We start from the raw sequence: 20,159 nt of genomic DNA on the forward strand, positions 1-20,159 counted from the left end.
ACAATTTCAGCTAAATACACTGAGGATTGTATTGACCTGTGTGGTTCTATCTTGAGAAACAGTGTGTCTTTGGGTTTTAGAAACAGTGAAAAGAGTTACAGACAACCCCACCCCAAATACTACCTTGGAAGGCTCAGCGGGGCCTGGGACCCCAGCCTTGGAAATCTCTGCCCAGCTTTGCTCTATGCTGTAGGTACATTTGGGTAAGCATCTCCATCCCAACTCTCACAGATGAAACACCATCACAGGTGTCCCCCTGGAGGCCCATCTGGAAGGCAGGTAGGAAGGAAACGTGGGACCCTCAAGCAGCCTAGTGTCAGAGGCTGGTTGTCACCCCACTCTCCTTTTTGTCCTCTCTCCTTTTTTCTTTCATCTATCACCATTTGGGGACCACGTTGCCAGTGGATAGCCATGGTTTTCTTTTCCTAAACGGCTTCATTGAGATATAATTCACCGACTGTACAATTCACCCACTTAAAGCATCAGTGGTTTCTGGTATTCACAGATCTATGCAAGCACAGTCCATTTGAGAACACTTTCGTGCCCTCCAAAAGAAACCTCATACCCTTTAGCTATAAATGCCCTAACTCCTTACCACCCTGCCCCAGCCCTAAGCCACCACCACTCTCTACTTTCTGTCTTTATAGATTTCCCTATTCTGAACACTTCATACAAGTGTGGTCGTATCATATATGGACTTTAGTGTCTGGCTTCTTTCCCTTAGCATGATGCTTTTTGTGTGTGTGTGTGTGTGTGTGCGGTGCGCGGGCCTCTCACTGTTGTGGCCTCTCCCGTTGCGGAGCACAGACTCTGGACGCACAGGCTCAGCGGCCATGGCTCACGGGCCCAGCCGCTCCGCAGCATGTGGGACCTTCCCGGGCCGGGGCACGAACCCGTGTCCCCTGCATCGGCAGGCGGACTCTCAACCACTGCACCACCAGGGAAGCCCAGCATGATGCTTTGAATGTTCATCTACGTTATAGCATATGTCAGCACTTCATTCCTTTTTATGGATGAATGGTACTCAATTGTGTGGACAGACATTTTATTTATCCATTCCTCTGTTGATGGGCATTTGGGTTGTTTCCATTATTTGGCTATTCTGAATAATGCTGCTGGGAACACTCAAGTACAAGCTTTAGTGTGATCATGTGCTTTCATTTCTTTGGGCACATACCTAGGAGTAGATTACTGGGTCAGATGGTAACTCAAGTGTTTGTTTGAGGATCTGCCAGTCTTTTTGCCAGGGTTTTTTTTGTGTGTGTGTGTGTGGTAGGTTAGGGTTAGGTGGGGGGAACCTCCTTGACATACCAGTTTTGTTCATCAGCGACTTGTCATTCACCCTTATCTCATCCATTTTTCTGAATCTGAAGTCCAGTGAAGATGGAAACAGCAGCCACTGCCCACCCCGGCCCCAAACACACAGGCATCTGCCGTTCCAGTCTTGCTGCGTTTTTTCCTACGTTGCTGCTGTCGGGCTTGTTTATTCTTTCTATAAATACTAGTGAGCCCCTGCTTTGTACCAGCACTGTCCAAGGTGCTGGGTAACAGCAGTGAACAAGACAGACCCCACCCCTGCCCATATGGAGTGCACTTTCTACTGGCGATAACAAGGAGATATAGGAGGTCAGGTGGGGCGTACATTCATTGAAGGAAAATGAATCTGCGTTGGGGAAAGAGTGGTCCAGGAGGGCCTCTCCAAGTAAGGAAGCGAGCCATGAGGATATTTGGAGGCAGCTGTCTGGGCAGGAGAGCCTGGAGGTGGGAACTGGGCAGCTTGAGGACCAGCTAGGAGGCTGGCATTGTTGCAGGACAGTGGCCCAGGGGAAGGCAGGAGAGGCCCATGGGAGTGGGCTGGAGATGTCCGAATGTGTGCACCCTCCCTGGCACTGCTTCCCTTGATCAGGGAGCGACTGCATCTCAGAGTTAAAAAGGACAGAAGTTATGAGTCCCTCTACCCTGCAGGCATTTAAAGCATCTCCCCATCTCCTCTGTGTCTGTCTAGCCCATGTTTAGACAGCTTGGATGGTGTGTGCTAGTGATGGGCCTGACCAGACAGGAGGGAGCGGGGCCTGGCGTTGCTCTGCGTTCCCTGGGGTTGGCATGTGTCTGTACCTTTGTGTGTGGCAGTAACAGAGGGAAGTAATCAGGGAAGAACATGTGACACTCAATGCCTGTCTTAGTTCAGGCTGCTATGACAAAGTACCATAAACTGGGTGCCTTATAAACAACAGAAGTTTATTTCTCACAGTTCTGGAGGCTAGAAATCCAAGATCAGGGAGCCAAGCACAGTCAGGTTCTGGTGAGAGCTCTCTTCTGGATTGCACCCTGCTCTCTTCTCATCACATCCTTACATGGTGGAAAGAGGGCAAGGGAGCTCTCTGGGGTATCTTTTATAAGGGAACAAATCCCAAGGATGAGGGATCCACCCTCCTGACCTAATCACCTCCCAAAGGCCCCATCTCCTAATACCATCGTATTGGGGGTTAGGATTCTTCAACATATGAACTTGGGGGTGGGAGGGCACAAACATTCAGTTCATTGCAATGTCCTTAATGGATTTTCTCATAAAGTATAATTCCAGGAAAATAAACGTGTTCTTAACGGTTTGACATTTGATTTTAAAGTAACACAAACCATATAATGATATTAAGGGAAGGAAGCGTAACAGGAATACCATAGCTAACATGTTTTGAAGTCTCAGACTGTGCCAAATACTTTCCATGGGGTATCTCATTTCAACCTTGTGACGACCCCACGAGGAAGGTCCTGTCATTCATTGTGCTGCAAAGTGAGGAGGTGAAGCGACTTGTCCAGCTCCTGAGCTGGGCTCCAGCCCAAGCAGTGCGGTTCTAGTCCAGTGGCTCCAGTTGCGTCACTTCTAGCCTCGGTCCACAGGCACTTCTGAACCCTGCATTCACTTTTTTCATCATATTACAGACATCACTGTTATCTTTATCGCGACCACGTATTAGAAGGGAGTTGCATTTTATACTGAAATCAGGTTCTTAAGTCAACCTTGGGTCCAAAATTACCCTTGAAAAATCCCTCGTCCCTTATCAAGCATGATACCTTTTCTTCCCGTGCTGGACCGTACTTGTTTATACATCCCTTTGTCTGTTGATGGACATTTGGGTTGTTTCCACCTTTCGTCAGTTATAAATAATGATGCTCCGAATATTCACCTATGAGCTTTTGTGTGGACATGTTTTCAGGTCTCTTGCGTATACACCTAGGAGCAGAATTGAGTTTCCTGGGTAGAGTGTGTGATGAGGTCATTGTTCTATGAAGACAGGCCAAACCTCCCACCCTGTTGAAACAGTTCCTCTTCTTTATTGCTGAGTATATATCGTTGAATTCTAGGAAGTGGGTGTGATGAGTCTACCCTATTACTCTGAGTGGTTGGCGTGCCCAGAGGAGTGAAGCTGACCTCTAGGGGAGCTAGTTAGTGTAAGGTCTGCGGCTTCCTAAACATGCCTCTCCCCTCCCTAGGTACAAGTCCTTGTGCCCAGACACCTGGCCGCACTGGCACGGGCCTCCAGCAGAGGGCGTAGAGCGGCTGATCAAGTACATTGGCTACGAACCCGAGGAGTACAAGTTAGGGAGGTGAGTGTCCCGGAAATCGCTGTCAAAATGTTTTCCTAATCGATCTGTATCCATCTTGAGCCTGGAGATCTATTCTTCAGGAGTTTACGTAGATTTATAAGCAGATACTTGCATTCACTCAATTTAAATGCATCTCTGTAAAGGAAAAACTCTCCTGTGTGTCTCTACTCTCAACGCTTCCCTCACACTCAAAACACTCCATCACACTTCTAACACCAGCTGGGTGTCCTGCAATTAAACTCACTTCTGACAGTCTACCTGGAGATGGTATCAGATCCCGTGGGTTAAGGGCTTAGTCTCCCAAGACTGTCCATCCTCCCTTCAGAGACCAATCACAAGTCCAGTTTGTCACCTGTGTTTCTGACCAATCAGCTATAAATTGGAGGTCCCCGTGACCCCCTCCTTGGGTTTGATTAATTTTTCTAGAGTAGCTCAAAGAATCAGGAAAATACTTTACTTCCTGGATTACCAGTTTATTACAAAAGGATATAACTCGGGAACAGCCAAATAGAAGAGATACACAGGGCAAGGTGTGTGGGAGCGGATGCGGACGTCCCATGCTCTCTCCAGGTGCACCCAGAAGATCTCCAAATCATGCCTTTTGGGGGTTTTATAGCGGCACAGGCATGATTGATAAATTAATTGGCCAGTGGTCATTCATTCAACCTCACGCCCAGGAGTGGGGCTGAAAGTTCCAACCCTCTAATCTCAAGGTTGGTTTCCCTGGCAACCAGTTCCCATCCTTAGGTTATCTAGGGGCTTTCCAAACATCACCTGTTAGCATAAACTCAGGTGTGGTGCGGTTGAAAGGGGTTTGTTATAAATAATAAAAGACACCCGGAGAAAGGGGGTGGGGAGGGATAAATTGGGAATTTGGGATTAGCAGATACGAACTACTATAAATATAAAATAAACAACATGGTCCTACCGTATAGCACAGGGAACTATATTCCATATCCTGTAATAAACCATAATGGAAAAGAATTTTTAAAAAGACACCCGTTTCCCCTTTATCACTTTGAAGCTATTTCAGGAACAAAAACCAAAAGATCATAGCAAAAGATGCCCCATTGCTCTAATCACTTAGGAAATGACAAGGGTTTTGGGAGCTGTGACACTGCAACGGGACAGAGACCAAATACATATTTCTTATTATAAAGCACCGTATCACAAGCGCTAAGTGGTTAGAAAGGCTACATAGCTGCCTATTGGAGGAGATTAAGTATAAAGGAGCCCTGGGTTCTAAACCTGCACTGGAGACTGGGATGAGCTTCTTTTTGCGCAAAATGAGGAGAGTGTCAGCGCGAATTCCCTAATCTCTCTGTGCCTACATTCTTTCATTGTTCAAAATGTATGCATGACTTCTCGGAGGGGATATTCGGACTTCTGCGACGAGAAAGCTCCTCTAGCATCTCCCAGAAAGTGGTGTTCCAGAACTCTAGGCATCATTACTGTAGAGCTGTCGTCCGTGAGCAGGACTTTTCGTACACATTGAAAGCGTCAAGGCAGGACTCAGTGGGGTGAACCAGGATAATTTTCATCTGTTCTCTTAGACGTTTTGGTCAGCGCTCATTTGATTGCAAAGAACAGGGCCCACGCATGAAGAGGATCTACTCCCAGGCCGCAGAGATTCCAGCGTCAGGGATTGCTGCCTTTGAATCTGTCAGTGGGCTTTCCCTGCCAACTTGTACATGGCCCTCTATGACCACCCTGGCCCCGTTCCACCCTTTATTCTTCTATTCTGGGCCCTGCTCCAAGGAGCAGTTACTTTTCCAAGCCAGATTTCTGAGGAATAGGGCTTAGCGGCATAAAACCTCTGATGGGTTCACGTGGCACGATGCACTGCTGTCCCCCAGTGGCTGGCCTGGGAAGTTTCCCTCAAAGCGTGGGTTGCCGGGGAGCTTGAGAGGGCAGGCAATAGGAGCTCAATATTTATAATTTACCTTTGCTGGCTGATGGGATCTTCTCCTAAACTTAGACCCATATCCTCTGTCATCACTTTTTAAAGCCCAGGGAAGTCACTTTGGGTTAGGAAGGTGAATTAACTTCCTAGGGCTGCATAATGAATTACCTACAGACTGGTTGGCTTTAAGCAACAGAAATTTATTTTCTCACATTTCTGGAGGCCGGAAGGCCAAAATCCAGGTGTTGGCAGGGCCTTGCGCCCTCTGACGTCTCTCTGGGAGGATCCTTCCTTGCTGCTTCCAGTGGCTCCTGACATCCCTTGGCTTGTGGCTGCGTCACTCCAATCTCGGCCTCTGTCTTCACACGGCCTTCTCCCCTGCGTCTGTGTGTCTTTCCCTCTCTCTTATAAGAACACTCTCATTGGACTTAGTATGATTTTATCTCAATCTTTACCTTGATGACATCTGCAAAGACCATATTTCCAAATAAGAATCACATTCTGAGGATCTAAGTGGATGTGACTTTGGGGGTGGGGGGAGGACACTATTGAATCCACTACAGATGGTGACGACCAGTTAATAATTAAAACATTTTTTTCATTTCTAGATCCAAAATATTCATTCGCTTCCCCAGAACTCTGTTTGCTACTGAAGATGCCTTTGAATTTAGTAAACATCAATTAGGTATGTTTATTTTTTTTTTTTTCTGCCCTGATTTTAACAGAATGTGATATGAACAAGCTTAGCTTGGGAAACATCTTAAACATGAATGTTTGATATGTTAGAAGCACTGGCTTTGGAAACCCAGAACAAGGTAACAGGATTATAAGATACAGGTGAATTTATGCCTTAACCCAGAACAAGGCAACAGGATTATAAGACACAGGTGAATTTATCCCTTATGTTTGGAGGGCTGTCATGGATGCACCTGGAAACTTAAACACTGTAGTTCTGCCTCATTTTTAGTTTGGATCCAACTTTGTCGTGCCACACCAGGACCTAGACCCATGGAGTCCATCCCCCTTAAATGAAGGTTTTTTTTAAACTTCATTTTTATGTGTCTGATGTCGGAAGGTGTAGCTGCAAAGCCCACAGCCAGGGTGTGTGTTGTGAATGGTAAATAAGAAAACTTAGACGGGAGGAAAATGCAAAAAATCACAGAACTGCCAGGGGGGTAGGGGCTTCGCCTCTGAGGTCTCACCTGGCCTGCTGAGACCAGCTCTGCTTGAGTAATCTCAGCGCTTGCTGTGTTCATGATCTCACTGTATCCTCGGAACAAACCTGTGGACGAGTGGTATTATCATCTCCACTTTGCATGTGGGGAAGTTGAGGCCCAAGAGCAGCAGAGCAGGGGTTTGTGTGTGTGTCTGTCTGGCTTCAGGGCCTGGGCTCGTAACCACTGTGCTTGGTGGTCTGTTTTTGACCCCTCCGGCAGCGGGCACTGATCACCCAGATCAGGTTCATGGGCAGGTGCTGAATGCGGGGGCCTGGGTTAACATTTCTACCCAGCTCCCAGGGGATGTGATGCTGCTGGTGTGCGGGACCCTCGAGGAGCCTGGTCTGTGGGGGGACCCCAGTCACTGGGTGGAGGGGGCACACTGTGAATGGAGAAGCCACACCGCATGTGTGTGGTTCCACAGCCCTGGGTTCACACTCCTGCTTCATAGCCGCGTGGTCGCCTCGCACCTGGTAAGGGTCTTCACCGGCTGGGTCTGTGATCCCCTTTATGAAATGTGCTGATGCCTGCCTGCCTTGCAGGGTTGGGTGGGAGGATGAAATACAATGCCTAGAACCAGGGGCCAGCAAGCCCTCCAGATGGTGGTTCTGTTCCTTAGCTGGGGGAAGGCAAGAGGAAGAAAGGGAGCCCCAGTTACTGGCCAGCTCTGGCACTCAGGCTGAATGTAACCCGCCCACTCTCGTTTCTATCCCGTCATATCCCGTGGCTTCCTGTCACCTCTACCCTGCGTGTCCCTAGGGCCACTGCCGACACCTCCTCCGAAGGTCACACCTACCAAGCTGCACAACTGAAAGCCATTTCACCAAAAGTTTTGTTTTCTTTTAAGTTGCGAGAATCCAAGCCATGTACAAAGGCTGCCTGGAAAGGAGAGCATACGTGAGAAAAAGACAAGCAGGTAAGAACTGAACAGGACCTCTCAGGTTTGCCATGGACCACAGTTTCCCTCTCATCCACGTGGCACCTAGACGCACAGGCTCCTTTGAGCATCCTTTTCGCCTGCCTGGCCTTGAAACCTTGGCGTCAGGCATTCTCGGGGTCCGGTTCTGGGGCCTCATTTTTACTCAACAATGCAGCCTATACTTGTTCCACAGACATGTTTTATTTGATCCACAACATATGCATGTTTTTTTTTTTTTTAATTTATGAGTTGGGTCTTCATTGCAGCGCGCGGGCTTCTCGTTGCGGTGGCTTCTCTTGTTGCAGAGCACAGGCTCTAGGCATGCGGGCTTCAGTAGTTGTGGCACGTGGGCTCTAGAGCACAGGCTCAGTAGTTGTGGCGCACGGGCTTAGTTGCTCTGTGGCATGTGGGATCTTCCCGGACCAGGGCTCGAACCCATGTCCCTTCCACTGGCAGGTGGATTCTTAACCATTGTGCCACCAGGGAAGTCCATGCGTGTTTAAAGAATAATTTTTTATTAATAAAAAATAATTTTATTATTTTTATTAACACCATGAGTGCACTTGGAGCCCCTGCACTGTCCCTCCTCAATCACTTCTCCGCATCCCCCCGCAACACACACACTATTCTTCTGAACTTTCCCTTATTTCCTTGTTTTTCTTTATAATTTTCTCATCTATGGATGCATCACTAAATAATATACTTGTAGGCTGGAATGTTTTGAACTCCAGAAAATTATGCTGTTTGTATTTTTCTTCTGCGACATTTCTGTTGCAATGGTGGCCAGCCCGAGGGCCGCAGTTTGCTGACCCCTGTGTGCTATATGAGCGTACCGCAATTTAGCTGTTCCGTTGATGGACATTTGGGTTGTTTCCAGTTGTTTGTTTTTGTAACAATGTGGCCATGAGGAATAAAAGAAAAGCATTTTGAATATCTGAATTAACTGGAAAAACAATCTGAAAGGCATTTAAAAATTGGGACACAAGCCAGAAATCTAATTTCTGTGTGTCCCAATTTGTGTATCCCCATTTTTTAACGTAGACAACTAAAACTAAACACGGGGTGAGACAAAGCAAATGCAGTGGCGAGACTAATCTGTGCTGTCAAGTGCCACTCTGGTCCCTCAAAAAGACCTCAGAAAACGGACCCCCTTGTGTAATTTTGGAGCTTCCCTTGATGCTTCCCAGCACCCTCTGCTCCTCTGTCACTCTGGTTCAGTTGTCCATCTGGGCACGTCCGGGCAGAGACTGATGACTCTCATCCCACTTTCCATCTCGAGGGCTAGCGGAGTGCGGTGCTGGGCATCCAGGTGTTTGTGGAGTGGATGAATAATTCTGGAAAAGGCTTTTGTATTTAAGTGATTGTGCTCACCTTCTAATGCCAGCAGTGAACTCTTTCAGCCATTAAACTTGAAGCCCACTGGCGTGGAGCCCTGGCTCGGAAGGAGGCCAAAAGGAGAAAGTGGGCTGTGCAGATTATAAGAAAGTAAGTTCTCGGTTGGGTCCAGTAGGGAGGAAAGGTCTCTAAGTGCTATTGTGCTGCAGAGGGTGGTCATGGACTTGGAGGTTTTGGCTCTGGGCAGAAAAGTCATCTTCCCTGCAGGATGTCAAGCCTTGGGAATTCTGTTCCCTCTCCTTCCTCTGAGCTTCCTAATTTGACAGTGATCGCAACTCAGAACGTTTGTTGTTTCTCTTAGCCTAGTTCAAAAGTCACAAAGTCGAATGCCTTCTGAGGCCAGGCAGGGACGGCGAGTCTCATGAGCTGGGATAAGGCAATAAGGTAGGGTAGGGACTGTGACAAACTGGAAAGCTCAGTCCACCTAAGAGGGGCAGTCACTACTCCACTTTAGCAGACTGCGGCCAGCCCAGTGTTGGCAGATCTTGTTTTTTCAAGGAAAGCTGGAAATCTGGCTTTCATGTAATACTTCCCAGTTTGTTGTTGTTGTTGTTGGCAATGAATTCAAGTCACTCAAAAGAAAACAAAAAGTGGTGTGGGTGAAATAGAACATATCTTTGGGCCAGATTTGGCCTGTGGCCCTACTTGGCGAACAAAGTAATCTCCACCGTTTTGGCCACCGTTAAATCAAACCAGTGGGGGAGAGAACACAAGTTTCAGTGAAGAAATGGTAAGTGAAGAAATAGAAAACTGACTAAACTCTCTCCCGCTTAGGTTCATAAAGGGATTCATCAATCGCAACAAGCCCCTCTGTCCTGACAATGAGGAGTTCATAGTGTTCGTGCGGAAGAATTACATCTTGAATCTTCGGTATCACGTCCCAGAGAACGTCTTGGACGAGAGCTGGCTGAGGCCTCCTGGCCTCTTGGAAAATGTAAGGACTGTTCCAGGACTCAAGTTGCAAATGGTGTGGGCACGGATGGAGCTTATAACTTGTGTATTTTTTGGTGCCGCCTCCCTTGCCTTGAAAGGGCTGCCTCAGCACACAAACCACTTCCCTGCAAGAGTGATGCCCAAGGAATTTAACTCTTCACAATTCGTATATCCTCTCTAGAATTATAAAGCCCGTGGAGGTGTGTTTACACAGAGCACTCTTGAATGGTTTCTGTCCTTGATGTAACATTTCAGATGGGTTTAGGGACTGTTGCCTAGAACAGTGTTTCGCAGAAGATGCTCTGGGGACCCTCTGTGTCTGGAGCGCAGAGTGGGGGTGGCTAAGATTCCTGGGCCCCAACCCGGGCCCATTGAATTAGTGCCTCTGGGAACCTCCTGGCCAGCAACTCAGGTGACTCAAAACTCACTCAAGATCAGGAACCACTAGTTTAGCAGCAGCAAACAGTGAGCCCAAGACTGAAGATGAGCTGCTTTCTTTGACTAGAAAATATTAAGGCTGTCCTTTACCTCAAACTGAATTCAGCTGTGCTTTCAAAGCTTCTGTTTTGGCGGCTGAAACCTAAAGCGGGGGCGCGTGAGGGAGGCAGGTGGAAAAGAAGAGTGTTCTCCACGCAGGCATCGAATCTGCTCAGGAAAATGTGCATGAGGAACCTGGTCCGGAAGTACTGCCGAGGGATCACAGCCGAGAGGAAAGCCCTGGTAGGGACGTGGCGTTGCGGGCAGGTGGCAAGATGCTGGAGGGGTGGGTGCTGGCCCCTTGAGAGTCAGCAATCCTCACCCACCATCTCACCTGTAAGCCAAGGGTCACACAAGGCTCATGCCTCATACATGCTTTGAGGATGAAACGCACATAGACCACTTAGCACAGAGCCCTCGTTAACTGGCAGCTGTTAAAAGTAGCATCGCTCTTTTGTTACCATGGGAACATCATCTAGACGGCCTCTGAACCGCAAAGCATGCAGGGCCCCTTCTCTGCTGGTGGCGTAGTTCTGTTTATGTTCATTTGCTGGTCGGCAGACTTTTTCTGTAAAGAGCTAGAGGCTTTGCCGGCCACACCATCTCTGTTGAAATTATTCTGTCCTGGTACACACAAGCTGCCAGAGACAACCTGTACATGGATGGCATGGCTGCGTTCCAAAAAAACTACTGGATTTGGCCCACGGGCTGCAGTTTGGGATCTCTGACCTAGAAGAAACTCTCAACTCTGAAAATTCCACTTCCAGGAAGTCAGTGCAAGCAGAGACAAGCATAAGTGTCAACTTCAGACTCTTATCAGTAGAATTTTTTAGGCATTTTGGCCAAAGCCAAATGTGTTTGACTTCTATGTGTTCTGACTCCTATGCAGAAGAAGTATGACAAGGCTCCTTGAGGAGCCTTATTCAGGAAAGCAAGCACTAGTGTGGACCTCTTTAGGTCCCCAAAAGCCTCATGGCTACCATTTTGTACTTTTAATTATGTATTACCAGATGCAGCAAAAGGTGGTTACAAGTGAAATATTCAGGGGAAAGAAAGAAGGCTATGCAGAAAGCTTAAATCAACCCTTTGCCAACAGCCGAATAGGTAAGTCCCTTTTTTCATCTATGTGCTCACTTCCCCTATTTAAAAAAAAAAAAAGTCAAAGGAAGATGCTTGATCCGCATTTCCTGACAGCTATCCCCCAGGCTGAGCTCTTGGTCACAGAGGGACAGAAAACCAGCAGATGCCAGTGGCTTGTGCACAGGGGTGGTATTTAGTGACGATTCGCTGTGCTCTGGTTGCTTCCTTAGATGAAGGAGACATTAATCCCAAAGTGCTTCAGCTCATCAGCAGTGAGAAAATCCAGGTAAGGAAATGTGTGTCCTTGCCTGAGACAGGATTCCCCTGTGGGGTCTGAGAACAGGGTCTGTCTTCTACGTGAAGGGCGTCTGGAAGCACTATTAAAAGGCAGGGGTGCAGGTGCGTGGGCCGGGCTCTCAGCTGTGATGCTCTGGGTGTTAAGATGGTAGGGATCACAGTTACGTGACTATTAGGTGCCTGTGGCTGTTCTTATGGCCCTCACCCGTCACCCAGGAACTGTGTTTGGCTTTCTATGAAGTTGAGCGAAATGCAGGCATACACTTAATCGTTAAACATCCCCTATTAGAAGCAGTGTGCCTGGGCGCTGACGTGGGTTTCATAACTTAGCTGTGTGATCCTGGGCAGGTGACTTACGCCTTTGGTGCCTCCATCCTTCTGTGAATGGGGAGGACGGAGGGGTTGACGGTGTGAAGGGCACAGGCTGCGGCCTGGCATGCGGCAGCTGGTGACTGGCTCCGGTGGCTGCTTGGTCACTTTGGTCCCTGGGGACTAGAAACCCGTGACTAGGTTGGATCACCCTCTGGCTGTCAGGGCTCTTAACGCCTGCAGAGTGCCTTCATCTCTGCTGACCTTTCAGAGCAGCCCCGTGAGGCAAGTGGCTGTGGCCTTGAATACCTCAGAAGGTCAACGCCATAGGCAGAGCCAGGAATCACAGCCTTTCAGGCAGAGAGCCAGGGTTCAGGGAAAACTCATTTATGCAAGATCTGTTTGAGCCCCTCTCCGTTCGGGTGCTCGAAGCAACGTTTCCAGAGGCCGAGTAGCAAGGCACTCGGTACGCTGCCGCCCTCCCCCGCGAAGCAAGCGTCGCCTTGTAGTGACGGTCACCTCCTTGCAGTACGGTATCCCGGTCATTAAATACGACAGGAAAGGCTTCAAGACACGGCAGAGGCAACTCATTCTCACTCAGAAAGCAGCTTACGTGGTGGAACTTGCCAAAATCAAACAGAAGATAGAGTACCCTGCGCTCAAAGGTAAGCAGCAGGCAATCTTCAGAAAATTCACTGGGTTGACTCAGCTCCCAGGCACACCAGCAATGCAGCAGCCTTTCACTGAAAGACCTAAGTGAAGATGCCCACAAAACCCAGGGCGGCCCGGGCTGTGCCTCTTATTCTGGCACAAACGCCAACGGCATCTCACTCCGGCATCCGGGTCGGACACTCGTCACCTTTGACAGGGACCAGCTTTTTATTCCGAGCACGGGTGCTGACTGCAGGGCCACCCCACTTGGCCCAGCTAGGAGGGAAAAAGCCTGGGGTTGGGGACCCCCCAGGCATGCCTTTTTTCTGTATTAATGTCAAGTTGTCCAGTTCCTGGCCTCTAACTTTGGATCTGTCCTAAGGTGTCTCTACCAGCAGCTTCAGCGACGGAATGTTAGTCATTCACATTTCGCCAGAGGACAACAGGCAAAAGGTAACCTACAGCCACAGGGCTGCTAACGGAGGGAAGCACTGCCAAAATCTTTAGCCGCCCCCAGTGAAACCTCAGCGATGCTCTTCTGTGAAGCCGCCACCACTGAACGGGCCGTGTTCTCTCCTCTCGGCCGCAGGGGGATGCCGTCTTACAGTGCGAACGCATATTTGAGGCAGTTACTAAACTCGTCATGCTGGCTAAGAAGGAGAACCTTGTAAATGTTGTTCAAGGAAGGTAGGTGGTTTCGTCTGTGCTCAGGAAAAGTGTCTATTACCAGATCAAGGAAGACGCAAGTGTTAATCGTTTCACCCAGGCCTGCCCCTCCCTGCAAAGTAAGAACTGCCTACCCACAAGGGGTGGGGGTACCCTTGCCTCCTCCGATCACCAGCTTTCTTCCCTCCTCACCCCCTAGGACTTGGGCTCCACAGAAATGAAGTCAGTGATCACTTATTCACCAAAGGGAATGAACAGTGGTCTCACCATCTAGTTTTCAAAGGGGGTGCTTATGGTCCTAAGGGAATTTGTCACCCAGTGAAAGAGGGACCCCCCCCCCGACCCCGGGCGAGAGCAGGTGCCAGCCACACCTCTGCTGTTGATGCCTGTGGAAGAACTGTGCTAAACCGATTTGAAAATAACTACAGGAAGGCGTGGCCATTTTCCCAGTTGCAGAAACGGTTTTCTTTCGATTGCTCAAATATACAATAAAACTCTGTAATGAAACAGGAATTTGATCTCGAAACTAGTAAGCGTCACAGGTGAATTTCTTTTGCAGACCCACAGCTGAAGGAAAAAATAGAGTATGCCAGTAATTTATCACTTTGTGTATTTTAAGTTTACAGTTTTATATTAGTCCTGGAAAAGAAGGCACAATAGTTTTTGACACCGGACCAGAAGAACAAATCTATAAAGATAAAAACGGACAGTTAACAGTGGTGAGTGGCCGTGTCTGGGGAGGGGGAGGTGTAAGCAGTTTTAAATAAGACTGTAGGTTAAGATTCTGCCAATTTCAGTCCTCCTGTAGATTGACCAGAGTCATAGTCTAGTTTATTTCTCCCTCTGTCCCTGATTCTGCGTTGAAAAATAGGAAGGAATGGGTACTAGAGGTGCAGATTCAAACACGGACTGAAAAAGAGAACAGTTTACTCACATTTATCAGTGAGCCAGAAGCTGACATTAAACTTTTCACACTATTAAATGTCAAAGCCCCTCTTCACTGGATGCCAAAGGCCTCACACCCTATCACGTGGTTCTCAAGTGAGTCTCCACGGGGGAAACTCCTGACGAGCTTCGAAAAATACCAGTGTGTGTGTCTCCCCCGACCCCATGACGTAACTGGCTGGGGGTGAGGCCTGGGCTCTGGAAAACAAGGATCCCAGGACTGAGGAGGAGAGGTTTGGGAACCAGGCGCATCTTAAAGAAGTCAAGCCTGAGTGCTTGGTGCTTTGCCCTCGCTAGCAAGTCTGATCCAATTCTGCTGGCAAATGACAAACTGAAAGCTGAGGGGGCTGAATCTTTAAAACATGGTTTGTAGCAAATTATGAATACTTGGTATATACATACAAACTAAAAAATGGTCTAACAACATGGACTGTCTCATACACATTTAACGATGAAATTGCTTTGTGGACAAAGAGACGTAATTGCCCCCGAACACAGGTAACTCCTTTGGGGACGAGTTAAAATACTGAAGCATGATTTTTAATGTAAAGTATAAGGTGACTTTTCAGTTTACATGCTGTCTTAAAACTTACCCCCATTCCTCCCTGGCTGGCTCAGGCTGAAGCTGAGGCTTCAGTGAGCCCATTTCTGGACATGGCTTGTCTCACGGGAGGTGGGGCAGGAGACGGTGTGGGTGACGGGGCTTGGCTGCTCGCAGCTTGTCCACGTCCCCCTCAACCATGCGGGCGGCTGCACCGCTCACTGCCTCCTCCTGAGTGAGAGGAGAGACCTCTAAACCTCAGCGTGTACCTTCCCCAGGTGTCGGTCCGCATGAAGTCCTGATGGAGGGTGACGTCTGATCTCTCCCATCGCCGTTTCTGCTGCAACTGAGGAAAGCTCGAATTTGGTCCAGTTAGCAACACCTTCAAGCAAAGGTTCCAGCAGCTCTAGGAAAAGGATCGTCCCTGAAGAAGCAGAGTGGCATCTTATGCCAAAGGCCAAACCCTCAGGTGTTCTGTCGCACTACATGTTCTCTTTAGGGAGCCAACCTCAAGTCACCCAAGGGGGTGATTTTAAACATCCCCAATAGGACCTACACTTGACGGGCACTTGAACATGACAGTATGGGGGGATGACAGATTCTCTTTGTCATGCTGCCTCTGAGGCACAATGAAGTATTATACGTGGTCTGAGCATAAAGCTGCAAAATCTGAATTTTGCTTTAAATAAATGGAACTCAGAAACATACCCAGTTCCTTCACGGCTTTAGGTTCCACATGATGAGGTGTAGCTCTCCCTACCCCAAACCTGCAGTCGGAGGCAACAGCAGCCGACTGCTGTTTCACAAGCCCAGCAGCATTTCCACCCAAGACTTCCTTCCAGTGTTTGAGTTCAAACACTACGGAAAAATGACTCATCTTTTCCACCCTGAGCAGCAACCTTTAGGTGGTGAAGTAGAAGGTGGGATCTCTGCTCTGCTCCCTTTCCTGTGAACTGCACTTCAGTTCAGTGGCTGGACTGTGCTGGGCGTTTCTGAAAAGACCCAGAAAAACAGATTTAAGTAGAAGCGTTATATAACTTTTATTTTACATATGTCCACAGATGCTTGTACAACACACAGTGACTACTTCTGAAGCTCATAGCGTTTTTTTCCATGGCACAAAGAGACAGAAAGGTTAGTGACACACACGTGTTACAGTGACCCTGGGTGGAGCCCTAGAAAACACACATTCCAGAGGGAGGGCCAGGGTACCTGCACAGCGACCACCCTGCTAAGCCACTACAGGAGGACGATGGAGAGGCAAGGTCCCCAGTCACCACAATCAGATGACTTATTTGAAAAAAAGCCTCATTACAAGGGACCCAAAGCTGTCCTGCTTTTTCCATTTAAGTTATTACAGTGTAATAAAACTTAGCTCTTCACCAAATCTTAGGCCAGTGTTTGTCTTTACTTGGATGGTTCTTAAATACAAATATTGACTTTTGTTGCCCTTAGTGCTCACATAAGAAATCAGTTTTGTAGAATATGTTTGATAACAGAGCCTGGACCAGCCAACACTTTGTCATTGTCAGCTCACGGCTGTATGCAACTAACAGTATCACTCACCATGGAATGTTTCATGAACTTGTTCATATCCCAGGGAAGCAAAGACTCCAAACTACAAGTGCAAAGTTGAAGGCAATGTGAAAGTAGAGAGACGGCCAGAAACATTTGGTCATAAGGTGTAGAAGCCCCAACTAATCAGAGTGTTCCACAAAGTTAGTTACTCTTCACATAAACATTTGAAAAACAGAACTTACATGATGGCTTTTCCATTCCTACAGAAAACATCAGAACTGACATTCACTTTAACTTTCTAAAAGAGTTCAACCCAAACAGCAGGGTTGGTGTTTAAAACTTAAACAGTATAAAATATTTACAAAACATTATTTAAGCCCCCTCCCCTCCCATCCTTAGCACTTAATAAAATCCAAATGGCCTAATATGAAAGTTTCCCACACAACAGTTTAAAAAGCATCTACCCGATACATGATTTTTAGGTTGGGTCATGATTGTTTTAAAGTTTTATTGTAGGCTTTGCTGCTGGATACAAAGTAAAGGCATACAACTGTCACAAGTAGGGCAGGGCGTACAAAGTCTAAGCTGTAAAAACCATTTCAAAATATAAACTCGTTTTGTTCGAATGCACTGTATCAAAGGCTGCCCGTGTTAATACCTTTGGTATAAAATGGTAATGTTTCCCTTGAATAGCAGACAAAACCCATCCATACCTTACACACATCCGACTCTCCCTGGAACTACTCTACCAGCCTAGTCTCAACCACCCACATTCGTCACCACTCCCTCTGTGCATCACGGGCGGGCGCGGAGACGGGGAGGTAGGTAACCGAGAACGTCCGTCCCACACGAGCGCCGTGCAGACAAGCAGGGCTCCAGCACGGGCCACCCAAGCACCATGGGCACACATCCTCATCCACAGTCGCACACGTCCCTTAAACAAACATGAACATGCACACTGACCGGACCCAAAAGGATCTGCACGTCCTCTCCGTCTGCTCACCGATGGCCACTCCACACTGTGTAAGGATCAGAGACAGGAAGGGATCTCCAGGCGACGGCTGCGTTGACAGCAGGTGAACCGTCCTGAGGCTGCTGGTGTGAGCAGTGGTCCTGTCTGGACGCCAGAAAAGAGTCTGGGGCCATGTTTAATTTCTTCTAAGCAAAGGGCAGGGCATCCGCTGGGGGCAGTAAGCCCCGCTTAACGGGGCATAAGGCCAAAGAGGAAGGGATGGAGCCCACCGGGCAGTGGTTTGTACGCTATGCCCGTAAATGCCCGTAAGCAGGCCAGGCAGCCTTCCCGGAATGGAGTGGGTCAACAAGGAGGGCAGAGGAAGGGGCAGCTCTGCTCTCGGCCAGACCCTGCAGGGTCCCAACAAGCACCAGACCACAGATCAGCAGAAGGGGCAACAGGCCTGCCCCTTCAACGGAGCTGGGCATCCAGAGCCACACTAGGAACAGCGGCTGAGAGGCAGGAACCCCCAGGTGGTATCTCCACTGCTAAGAGCTGTGGTCCTTCACCAACAAGCTCTAGGATCGATGCCCGAGGCGGGACGGGCTGTTCGCAAAGCCGTGGAGCCTGTGCCGGGCACGGGAATGGGGCCAGGGTGCTGGGGTGGAGTTAGGAAACACTGAGCTCGCAGACACCGCTGGTGACCACCGACTACAGGACCCGTTTCGGAGTTGACCAACTGAACCCTGGAGGAAAGGCGACCCAAGAAGCTCAAAGAGGCAGTCAACACCCACAGAAATAAATACTGCAGACAAGTTCTCACACACACACCACACCCACTCATCCTCTTCCTCCAGAACCAGGAAAGCCTGGCTCCAGTGCTTCTCGGATTCTCAGGAGAGCAGAGACCTTGGACCCAGCTTGTTCACTGGCAGGGGTGTGTTCACCTGGGTAAAGACAATCCATTCACCTGGTCGAGAAATACCAAAATCGTCATCTGGCTTTTTATGCAGTCTCTCCGGACGCGGGGGCAGCGGGAGGCCCGGGAGCTCTCGGGGAATCTGAGTGCACAGCGGGGAGGAGCAGGGCGGGTGGGGTGCAGGCGGGGCGCCTGCTCGCTCACTGGTGGAGGTGGGCCCGGTCGTCCGGGCGCTTGATGTGGATCCGCCGCACACGCTCGATCCGCTCCCGCTCCCGCTCCTCATCCTCGTCCAGGTGGTGGGAGCGTCCGGCCGCCCCACCCGTGGCCTCCAGGAGTGCGTTGTCGGGTCCCCGGCCATCCTGGGCCTCATACAGCAAAATATTCAGGGTCTCCTCATAGATCCGGGCTTCAGGGAACTCCACCTGTAGCGCCACAAAACACAAGGCAGGTACATTAGCCTCTCAAACCCCCCACCCCACCAGCTCCGCCACCACCCAGGACTTCTGAGCAGGGCCATCTGTCTACACCAGGCCCCTAAGACTCCGTAAGACGGTCGTTATTATGTTTAAAGCAGTTTTTATTGTCAATACGCAACACTTACACATGGCGCTACATTCACAAGAGACAAAAGGGATACAGTGAAACAGATCTCCCTGCCTTCTCTGCCCCCTTTGGAAGTTTGCCTTCCTTTGGACGTTTACATCATTCCCAATGTGTTACTTCTAACAATCAGGGCTGCACCCTTGTACACGAGGCATTCCACAACTTAAAGCAGCGTACTTTCTGAACAGGGACCAGATAGGGACCCTCATAAAATGGACACAATCCCTCCCACTCAGTAAAGCGCTGCGTGCACTTACTGCCCTTCGGGGTCAGGCACCGTGAACTAGAGGTGGGTCCCAGGCAATCAGTAAGAACTGGTAAAGCACTTGAAATGTTCTGCCAGGGAAGATACCGATTATGCAAAAACCCAAGTGGAACATCTGTGCAGTTACGGGAGACAACGAACCATGAGTGTCAGCTCCAAAGCACAGGTCCTGGAAGTGTGGGATAGAAGGAGAGGAAACTGTCCCTGAAGGGGCAGTCATCCCAACACCAACTCCCTGGAAAAAGGAAGGAGCCCTGAGGGACAAGAGGCAGAGCGAAGGGAGCCAGGAGAGGGGCTCTGGCCTCCAGCCCGGCTCCACCACTAACCAGCTGCACGAACATGAGCACAGGCTCACTCTGGAACCCGTCCAGGAATCTATACACAGTGGGGATCTGACCACGAGGTCTCTCAGTGCCTTTGCTCGCTGTTAAGCTCTAAAAACGTGAAGTCACTATTTTAAAGTTTAATCAATATGATGATTAGCTTTTGAATATCCAAGGGCAGAGGCAATCCATGTATATAAAAAACCAAACTATGACAAAATGGAGAGTCTAGTTACAGGTGGAATTCACAGCCCTAAAGAAAAGAGGCACGTCTTGTTAACATAGGAGGAAAAGTGAATAATTCTGGTTCCCCCACTATCTTTGAAAGGAAAAAAAAGAAAGTGTTTTTCCCTTCCTGGCTACCTTACAACAATACATACCTTTCAGGATACATTCTAAATACTAATGAACCAGATGTTCTAAGAAGTTTAAAAAAAAAAAAAAAAAAAAAAAAAGGGCTTCCCTGGTGGCACAGTGGTTGAGAATCCACCTGCCAATGCAGGGGACACGGGTTCAATCCCTGGTCCGGGAAGATCCCACATGCCATGGAGCAACTAAGCCCACAAGCCATAACTACTGAGCCCGCATGCCACAACTACTGAAGCCCGTGTGCCTAGAGCCCATGCTCCGCAACAAA

At 48.8% G+C, this 20,159-nt stretch overlaps 2 protein-coding genes across 14 annotated transcripts in view; one reads left to right on the top strand and one right to left on the bottom strand.

The window, feature by feature from the left end:
- Positions 1–14,250, top strand: part of MYO1H (myosin IH) — a 43,254-nt gene extending 29,004 nt beyond the window's left edge. For all 3 annotated transcript variants that reach the window (XM_029225024.1, XM_029225004.1, XM_029225014.1), the window contains 12 exons: positions 3,493–3,606; positions 6,118–6,194; positions 7,574–7,642; positions 9,046–9,130; positions 9,815–9,974; positions 10,610–10,693; positions 11,461–11,554; positions 11,761–11,816; positions 12,666–12,801; positions 13,170–13,240; positions 13,377–13,474; positions 14,073–14,250. In XM_029225024.1, coding sequence (XP_029080857.1) covers positions 3,493–3,606; positions 6,118–6,194; positions 7,574–7,642; positions 9,046–9,130; positions 9,815–9,974; positions 10,610–10,693; positions 11,461–11,554; positions 11,761–11,816; positions 12,666–12,801; positions 13,170–13,240; positions 13,377–13,474; positions 14,073–14,220 — 1,192 coding nt within the window. In that variant the 3' untranslated portion in view covers positions 14,221–14,250. The remainder of the gene's footprint in view (positions 1–3,492; positions 3,607–6,117; positions 6,195–7,573; positions 7,643–9,045; positions 9,131–9,814; positions 9,975–10,609; positions 10,694–11,460; positions 11,555–11,760; positions 11,817–12,665; positions 12,802–13,169; positions 13,241–13,376; positions 13,475–14,072) is intronic.
- Positions 14,041–20,159, bottom strand: part of KCTD10 (potassium channel tetramerization domain containing 10) — a 35,639-nt gene continuing 29,520 nt past the window's right edge. For 2 of the 11 annotated variants that reach the window (XM_029225102.1, XM_029225055.1), the window contains exon 7: positions 14,041–18,753. In XM_029225102.1, coding sequence (XP_029080935.1) covers positions 18,529–18,753 — 225 coding nt within the window. In that variant the 3' untranslated portion in view covers positions 14,041–18,528. The remainder of the gene's footprint in view (positions 18,754–20,159) is intronic. The other 9 variants (XR_003793915.1, XR_003793912.1, XR_003793914.1 and 6 more) reach the window with 9 other exon arrangements.

This window comes from Monodon monoceros, unplaced genomic scaffold (assembly GCF_005190385.1).
Source record: "Monodon monoceros isolate NGI ecotype Baffin Bay Population unplaced genomic scaffold, NGI_Narwhal_1 Super_Scaffold_1, whole genome shotgun sequence".
Taxonomy (NCBI): Eukaryota; Metazoa; Chordata; class Mammalia; order Artiodactyla; family Monodontidae; genus Monodon; species Monodon monoceros.